We start from the raw sequence: 9,584 nt of genomic DNA on the forward strand, positions 1-9,584 counted from the left end.
GGGTCGAGCTGCCCGGCTTCCCCTGTGCCAGCTATTTTTTTATAGCTGCATCAACAGCAGCAACGGCAACGGCAACGGCATCGGCAACAGCGGCAGCAACAGACATGATAAATTCTCTTTAGTATGCGGCATACATGAGTGATGATATTAACCAACAACAGGCAGCACCCCCTGGGATGGGAGGACGTCTGGGGAGCAGCTATTGGAACCGACACAGACAAGTTAGTCGGCAGCAAACAAAAAAAAAACACGAGAAGATAGGTGAAGAGGGTCGTTCGGTTGGGGTCTCCTTTTTTGGGTAGGTAAATGTGCAGAGCCGCAAGAAGTTTGTGAGTGGTTGGCATCCTGTCCATGGATGGTTTTGAAGTGTAAAGCGAAGTAGGTCCTGGGGGGAAAGTGAAAGCTAAGAATGATTCCCACAAACGGAAGGAGGAAGCGTATTCCCTTGCTGATTTTAATCAAAGTAGGAGTCATGGATCTAGATCCGGATTGATCCAAACTCTTTTCATTTTGTGTCTACTTAATGTCACTCTATTTTCAGTTTCCTTCCGTACACATCGTTCCAGCGAACACACACATTACCCCACACTCTCTTCCACATTACACTTTCTTTTACACTGCACTTGCTTTGCATTACTTTCACGGGTTTGACGTTCATAAGTTCCATCATGAGTGAGAGCAGTGAAAACAACGGAGAGCCTTTGGAAAAGTCACCGTCTCTGTATGCAGAAGAATCGGACTCCTCATCGGTCATCGACGGAAAGAACAACTTCGTGGATGACATGGCGGAGAAGAGCACAAGCAAAGATGACAAAAAGCTGTCGTCTTTCAGAATTGGACTTCAAGAGACTCCCAAACAGAGTGTAACACCTAAAGCAAAGCCTATAAAAGAGTTGCTGGCTAAGAAGGCAACCAATAAATCACCCAGAGGTGAGATTAAATTACCCTCGAAGAAAGCCCCTATAGCAAAGAAGTCGGAGAATGCTACGAAGAAAGAACCTACTCACAGTACGGCATTCCCCATACGCGACAAGAAAAAAGTTTCAAAGGAAAGTGTTAGCCTCCAGGAAATTCGATCGGTAACATCCATTGCATCGAGAGTCTCAACAATGTCGAGGTCTTCCAGGAAGTCCTTCAAAAAACGAAGCATGTCTTTGAAGCAACAGCTTCCTAAAGAGAGTTTTAAAATAGTCAAGATGAAAGCCAAAAAGAGTGAACCACTTCGCGAAGTCAAATCACAGTGGAAGGAGTCTCACGAGTCGCACTATGACGACTTGGCCACTTCGGAGTCTGAAAGTTTCGACATAAGCGTAAAGAGTCTGCTTGAAACTGAGGTAGCTGGGGAGCCAATGGAAATCTCCCAGAGGCTTGCCTTTTTACAGATTTTAAAGCAAGTGCCCGACATCCAAGACTTGTCGGAAACAACCACCATAGAATCGTTACAGATTCAGACCCAGGAGACAGAGGAAACGAGTGCCATACCCTTGGACACTGGACACTTTGTGGATGCAGTCTCGAGCAGTCAACATTCCGACTCGGAAAACTCTCCCCCCAGTCCGGAGTATGAAACCGCCCAACATCCAGCGGATAAAACAGACAGCGATAGTGACATTTCCGACTTGGTGCTGGATTTTCTATCCGAAAGTGAGGTTGATTTCTCAGAGCCCCGCTCGACTGAAGAGACAGCGGAGGATGTCAGCAAGAGCATGATGAGCATTGCCTTTAAAAGCGAAGAGCTGTCAGAGGTTGAGATCGGGGATGATGATCTGTACAAGGCCCATCTGGCCACTATGGAGGCGTGCGAACAGCTGCTTACTCAGCTGATCGATAAGGCTGTGAACTATGCCGAAAGCGACGACGTGCGTCTGACGCGAATCCTGGACAAGGAGAAAATGATGAAGCAACTCCACAAGCTGACAGTGGACTACATGGCTGAGCTGCATCGGAATGCAAGGCTCGACAGCCTCATCTGTGATTATTACCTCAGAAAAAACTGCTTGGGACTCATCACCGAATCCAAGCGATCAGACACCTTCAGCAAGACACGCTATGGGAACGCCATCCTCGAGCTGGACACTCGTCTGAGCATGCAGATTCAGGCAGAGAAAATGAAGGAGAAAACTATTAAGAATTTGCAAGATGAGGTCCAAGCCGCCACGATCGAGGCCGAGGAGAAGGTCCGCCACTTTGAGAATAAAGTCAGCCAGACTCTGTGCTTCAGGGATGGGTTTGATCATCTCAAATCATTGGTCGGTGACATCCTGCGAGGCATCACAACGTTTCGCGGGGAAGTGGACCAAGTCAGATTAAATTTGTTGCTCACCCAGCATCAATATGCAGCCCTAAAGATTGTAAGTAGATCGCCATTGGGATAGTCTTTTCCCTCTTAGCTTTCTTTGTTTTTTAAGCAATTGGATGAAATGGAAAATCTGGGCGATGGCTTCAAAATGCACGAATATCTGTCCCATCAGGCAACCAACCAATCTTTGGGCATCAAATTAGAAGGTAAGCTAAAGTTGTGTCTAAAGTTCCTCTTCTGAGCTCTGCCAACTTCTGATAACCCCCACACAGACCGTAATGCGGAGCTGAAGCGTTTGAGTGGACGCATCACTCATGACATCCACGCATTGGCCCATTACCAAAACAAAGATCTGATGTGCTCAAATATTCTCTCACGCATGAAAACGGGACTCCAACGACGGGTGGCAAGGAGGGAGAGCCTCCGGATGATCATCTACAAGGCCAAGGTCAAGCATCTGAATCTGAAAAATGAAAAGAAAAATATCCGCGCCGCCGGCTGCCTCATGCACTTTCCCGACTTAATGCGGGACTATGATGTGACTGTCGAGCAGTTGGAGGGTAAGCGGGTTGTGGTCAAAAAGCTGCGCTCAGAGCATGAGCGCCTGGAGCGAAGAGCCCACCAATTGGGGGTCTCCATAGCCGCCGAGGCTGAGCAGCGGCTACGAAGTATTCGTTCTGTGCCATCATTAGTAGTAAAAAAATAACCCATGGAATACTCTACATTTCATTTGGGAGTTCTATGGGGTTTGGCGAGTGGCAAGCATAAGGCAGGGAGGCAGCCCCTCTACCTCATACACCCAAGAGGTGTATGCAAACCGCACAGCTGGACAAGCTCTGGTTTCGCCTCACAGTGGCGCTCGAAGAAGCTTCAAAATCTTCTAGCAATTATTTGCAATGCAAAGATCTAGTCTAAATAAATGAAATTGTTTTAATGGCAGTTGGAAGAGCACAAATAACCGAGCCACGGCCGTGATTTATGTCCGCTCCATATTTCCCAGCCACTAAAATGGTTCGCAGACTCTCCTCCGACACTGTTTGTATGTATAGAAAAGTCATGTTTTTGCATCTTTTGGCAGCTGCCATATATCTTAGTTCTGGGCCCAAAACAGGACTACGAAAACATTGGATACGTAGTCGAGCACACACGAGCACACATGCAGGGACAGGTACAACCTCCGGGAGTGTATTAGTGCATCGAAGGGAGTCTGGGGACTGAGGATGAGCCCTGCAAAATGCAGATGAGGCCATAGTCTGTCCATGGCTGGTCCGTGTCTGGTTTGGCCTGCTCCTTGGTATGCACATTTCATGTTGCACTTAAAAACAAAAAACGAACAGTTCGGGAATAAGTTTGGGTTGGGGAGAAGGGAAGCTGAAGCACACAAACATGTGGCGAAAACTAATAGCAAAAAAGGAGCACGAAGGCACCAAGCTGGTCGATGCTTCAAGTACCCTAAGAGAAGCGACTTCTCATGGGAAATGTATGCTTGATTCATCTGATTATCATCATATTTTCGTTGATTTATCTGCTGGAAATGTATTTTTATTCGTTCTGTGGCTCGAAGTTCCAGCATACCCATTCAAAGGGTATGGACAATCAGAGTTGGAAGAAGCTGAAGCCGGCAAAAACCGAACCGAGTTGGGTTAATGGCAAAGGTGCTGATGCCGTGCAGAATTTGCTGCACACTTTGACCTCGAGCTAAGCATCCCAGCCCACCCCAATACCCAACCTCAGCACCCAAGCCCCACTTTGGTTGGTTTTTTGTGCCCAACATTTAGAGCGGACACAGGTGCATCTGCATGGGTGTGAGTGTCTGTAAGGCTGCTGTGGAATGTCAGTGTGTGTGTGTGCGTGTGTGTGTGTGTTTGGCACGCATGTTCCAGGCGCTTATCGCCATCGTCGCATCGTCGGCTGCTGGTTAGAAAATCAAGCAGTGGCGTACACGAGGGAAGCAGTGACCGAGCGGCAGGGAGTGCAGCTGGTGTGTCAGGGGTGTCGTGTTGCAGGGTTGAAGGCATGGAGGTGGGATTCTTGGCAAGCAAGATGAAATTCCGTTAGCTAAATTCGATTTTGCACTTGAGCCGCTTGCCGGGCTGGCTAATGCAGAGAACGACCTTCCCCTTCCCCTTCCCTTCTCTCCCTCAGTGGCATTCGGTGCCAAAGCTTTGCCTCTACACATTTTCCTTTCACCCAATTTCCATCACTCCCATCTCTGCCATCGTTCCTGCTGTGGCCGCCGCACTGGCCAAGTGGAAGTTGCACAAAAAAAAGACAGAAAAGTCTGTTAAAAACTAAAGCTAATGCGCTTAGCCAAATTGTAGCAAAAGGAACGAGGGCTGATACAGAAAAACTCACAAGTTTGTGGGAATACTTTGGGATAAAACATATATGAAAATATAATTCAAGTGACAGCTCTCTGGGGTGGACACTTTACCATTTTAGTCGCCAACTTATAGCCTTAAAGTATGCGAAATTCAGAAGTTTATCCGCTGTCCACCTTCCATTGACAACTCCCCAGTCAACCCGCGCTGTGCAGTTGCTTTTTCTTGACGTCGGCATACTTTTCGACACTGAAAGCAATTTTAGGTACTCAGCACCAGAGGATACGCAGTCGAATTTGCATTTGACAGGGGGACATGGGGACATGGGGACATGGGGCATGGGGACATGCAATGCACGTCGGCATTTGCATCTTCAATCCTCAATTGGATTGAACGGAATGTGCTGCTAAATATCTATGGCATGGCATCTACAAGCCAATTTCCGCTAATATATGTATGGAAAATATATGCATTGCTGTTTGCTGTTGCTATCGCGCGTCGCGCACAATTAACGCAGTTTGTCACTTTTGTTGCATTTCCTTCGGCATCCGTAGGACGCTTCCTCGTTGTATATGCTGCTGATGACTTTGCTCTAAGTATTTCCGTTGTATTTCAAATGTCATGATGGGAAGATAGTGGACATAAATACAGTGCGTTGTAGAATTATGTATTCAAGAGGACTTGGGTGTAAATCACAGAATTATAGACCCAAAAGATGGCTAGCCAAAGTGCGAATAAATTTCACTAACCAAACTAACTTCTAGCCCACCCCACCACCCTAGCACGTACTTTTGTCAGGCAGTGTCTGCAGCAAATTTGATTAAGCTGCGCCACGATTTATGCTTGGAAATTATTTATAAATAAATCTAACTAACTATTTGCCTGCATCGCGGCGTCATCCAGGCAGGACGTCAGCCCTTTCCTGTTTTGCCTGCCACATGCAGGCCCACATGCTGCATGCCACTTAAAGCGTGCCGCACTGGAGCCGCACACACACACACACACACAGTGGAACATTTTGAGTAATAAACTCATTTCATATGCTGACTGCTTTTTCATTTCAAAACTTTTTTGAACCACCTCGCTCTCTCCCTCTCCCTCCCCCACCAACTTTGGGTTTCCCTGTTGTTTGCTTCTTGTTAGCAGAATGCGCGGTGGGGAGGCGGGGGGTGAAGAGGCCGCCAGCAGGGTCAAATGATATACGAGTATGAGTTTTGTTTGTACCTGGCAATTGTAGTTTAGCAGGGTATGCCGGGAAAATGTGCTCTAGGAGATGCAAAAAGACCCACATGGAGCTGTGCACCTCCAATACTTCCGCAGAGCACAGAACAATTTTCTCTATTCCCTATTCCACTCCGCATTCACCTATTCGATTCCTCGCTCTTCCCAATACACAAACATTTATTAAGCTTCAACCACAATCAGAGACTCTACCCTTTGCCCAGCTCTTTTTCTTCCAAAAATCATATTCAGACTTTTAAAAGTGCCTCAAGAATATACAAAAACCCGTACAGTGGGTATCTTATAGTCCTAATTTTTCTATGCCGCTCTGTTGCTTCTATTTTTTCCTCCAGCTGGAACTCTTTTTGTTGTTGTGGTTCCTTGGCTGGAGAGTTTTCTGGAGTTGTAGTTGCTGTTGTTATTGCTGTTTCGGCTGTGGAAGTTGTCTGGGAAATATTAAATATGCATACGCTAAATGCAGTCCAAGTCGACTGCGGCATCCGTGACTGGAACTGTGCCCGTTCCCGTTCCTGTTATTGTTATTGTTGCTATTGTTGTTGCCTATGACTGTGTTTAATGTAGGTGAAACTGGCTGTCAGAAGGGCTGACACAGCTGTAATGAAATTTGCACAGACCACGTCGTCAGCAACATTCAACATTCAACATTCAGCCCCAGCCCACCGCTGTAGTCTAACCTCATCTCAGCCCCTCTGCTAAGCACAGTTGAGTGACATTTTAATAAAGTGCTCACTTGTTCAATTAAATGCCTCAGGCTTATGGCAAAGGAAAAGTATAGAAAAAACAAAAAACCACCCCAACCAGAGAGCATAAAAAGCTAAACTGCAAAGCAGACAAACACTCAGCCAGTCAGTCAGTCAGTCAGTCAGTCAGTCAGTGTGTCAGGCGAACAACGAAGCGTATTCGTAATATCTGACTGTATTCCGCTGTTGTCTTTTGTCTGCTATTCGATTGCGTTTAGCTAACAAGAGACGGATGACAGGCATGCACCGGGGTTGGCTCGATGGATGGCTATGTCAGTGCACCTTCACCGCTTCAGTGCAATGACAGGACTTGAGGTCATGACACATCTCCCAGCTACGTTGAGAGCTGTGCAATTATGTGGATGACTGCAAATTATAAGCTTATCAGGTGGCAAGGGAAACCATCTACGAAATAGATAAGTGGATAAATTAATTGAATGAAAATCTTGCTAAACAAATTCTTGGCCATAAACAAATTCTAAATTTAAACAGGAAATCCGATTAGGCTTAAACTAATCTAATCTACTTGCTATTCTTGTACATTCCTCTCCTCAGTCACTCACTTTCGATAGGGGACTGTCTCTCCAGTTATTCCTTCCCTATTGAAACCTATAAATATCCTCCACACAGGAAGCCATAGCTTCGCCTCTTGTTTATTTAATTTATTAGCTTTTTATTGTATCTACTTTAATGCGGTCAGACCGCAAAGCAACTCAATTAGAGGTATGATTTTGGGCCTTCTTTTTGTGCAGGAGATGAGATTAGCCAGCGAAAAGATGGTTTCTTCTTTAGGTTCTTCGACAGCTCAGCTGGAGCGCTTCAAGTGCAAAAGTTGGTGGAACAAGGACTTGGCCATAACCGAGGCAAATCAAATCGAGCAGCCGCATAAACTGCAAACTGCAAAACTGCGAGGGAAATGCAAAAACTTCTGCGACTTCGGTCCACTCGACAACTGGCGACATCTTGAGGCAATTTCAGGGACGTAAAGCAGCAAGCGGCAAGCGGCAGTCACGAAAAGACAACGGGAGTCGGCATCAACTATGAAAATTGGCACATCAAGTGCTTTAAGCGGCAATCGTTTATCTCCGCAGGGCAGGTTAGCGGAGAGCTCGCTGCCGGATATATAGATGTGCCTGCATTAGCTCTGCGACAAGACATGGCACGACAACCAAGGCGAATCGCATTGCAATCCAAATAAATTTCACGGCATGTAGCAAGCCAACGAAACAAATGGAATGAAACACGTTCCAGCTCGTCCTTGAGAAAATGGATAGGTAGGATGCGGATTGAATAAGCGGAGAGCAGATGCTCCCCAAAGTCTCTTAACTGAATGCCATTTAAAGCCAAATCAATCCTTGAGAACTATGTACACAGAAATAACCATGAAAACTGCATAGTTCCAAGTAAGTTTTGGAGTTCCAACAATGTGCCTTGGGTATTATTATTTATGAGAGATCGATTCCCAAATACCTTCCTGCCTTGCCACCCAAGTTTTAGGCAGAAACGTTGAGAGCCAGGGGCCGAAAATTGTAAATTGAATAGTTTCTGAAATGCCTTTTACCTTATTATACCAAAGCTTCTTTCATTTTCTAGATATTTTTAGATCGTAGGGCGCCCAGATTTCCTTGTACGTAAAATACGGTTTTCCTCTGGCGGAAATAAAATTAATTGCACAGTCTAGGGCCGTATGCCATTTAATGGGACAATGGAAAACTAAGCCCAAGAGACAGAAGGAAGTGAACTTTGTCCGTTGGCTGCTTCGTGGCGCATATTCTAATCACCCGAGTCACGCAAATGTCAATGCTGCTGTCAAAGTGTCAATGAAATGTTCAATGAAAATAAAATGCGCAAATAATAGGCCGAAGAGGCGCACAAAAGCCAACAGCAAAATGGCCAGACAGAAAGGAAGAGGGATAGAGAACAAGAAGAAGGAAAAACAAGAAAATAAGGGGAGAAGGTGCTGAATGAGTAAGAGAAAGTTGCGGAAGGCGCAAATAAACTTTTTGCCCGCTTCTGCTTGGCCTCCGAACGGTTATTGAAAATATGGCTTATATGGAAATGCTGTGGAAAATACAGTTTTCCATTGCTTCTCCTTCAGCTTTCTCCTATTTCCCTCCTTCCGCCCTGCCTCTTCCGTATTTGTTTTATTAATAAGGCGCCCAGGCGAATGTGTCTGTGCGTGCGGAAGTGGTCTAGCGTGCCTCACTTTACTTCCCCTCTCTCTCTCTCTCTCTCTCTCACTCTCCATTTATTCCGCCACCAACCCCTCTCAATTAAATTTTACAAGACTTAGGGCATAGCGGCCTTAGGCCTCAACTAGTTAGAGCCAACAAAAATTAATAGAGCAAAAAAAAGGCAACTCATTTTTACTGTCACTATGAAGTGGGTTGTGGTGTTGGTTGGGGTATTAGGGCAGTGAATTGTTGGGATTGGATTGGTCTGGCAATAGCCATAGGCAATACAATACGAAGATGTTGGATGAGCGACCAAAAAGAGCGGAATTTCCATTCACTTTTCATATGTTATTCGTCCCAACTCGACCAATAACTTTTATTTTACTTTATTCACCTAATTATTTACCAATCTATTAACAAATTAACTTTTATGTATTGTTTTTGTTAAGAGACTATTGAACTTGGTACAAATGAGAATACTACAGCCACTTTGATAGATTCAGAGCGAGCTTATTTCCGAAAAAAACCCTGATTTAACAATATTAGAAATTTCGTATTCGAAAATGTGTTCGTTCGGTTTGAGTCGAACATAGCGAGTAAATAAACCACACTGAAACTTGTGAAGATTTTCGTGTTCGAAATTTGTTCGTTAAGTTTAATTCAAATTTACTGTAGAAATAAACCACACTTAAAAATGGTTGAAGTTTCGAGCACGAAATTATTTCGTGCAGTTTTAGTCCAATTGAGCGAAGTGTTAAACCACACCTGCGCCACCTGTTGAGAAATAGTTACAGCATAACAAGTATAC

At 45.2% G+C, this 9,584-nt stretch overlaps 1 protein-coding gene across 1 annotated transcript; it reads left to right on the forward strand.

The window, feature by feature from the left end:
- The first annotated feature begins 526 nt into the window (after positions 1-526).
- Positions 527-3,021, forward strand: LOC117584109. Its single transcript, XM_034272859.1, has 3 exons — positions 527-2,351; positions 2,409-2,505; positions 2,572-3,021. Exons 1-3 carry the CDS (start codon positions 669-671, stop codon positions 3,003-3,005), a joined length of 2,214 nt encoding a protein of 737 aa, XP_034128750.1. The 5' UTR covers positions 527-668; the 3' UTR covers positions 3,006-3,021.
- The last annotated feature ends 6,563 nt before the right edge of the window (positions 3,022-9,584 follow it).

This window comes from Drosophila guanche, unplaced genomic scaffold (assembly GCF_900245975.1).
Source record: "Drosophila guanche unplaced genomic scaffold, DGUA_6, whole genome shotgun sequence".
NCBI lineage: Eukaryota > Metazoa > Arthropoda > Insecta > Diptera > Drosophilidae > Drosophila > Drosophila guanche.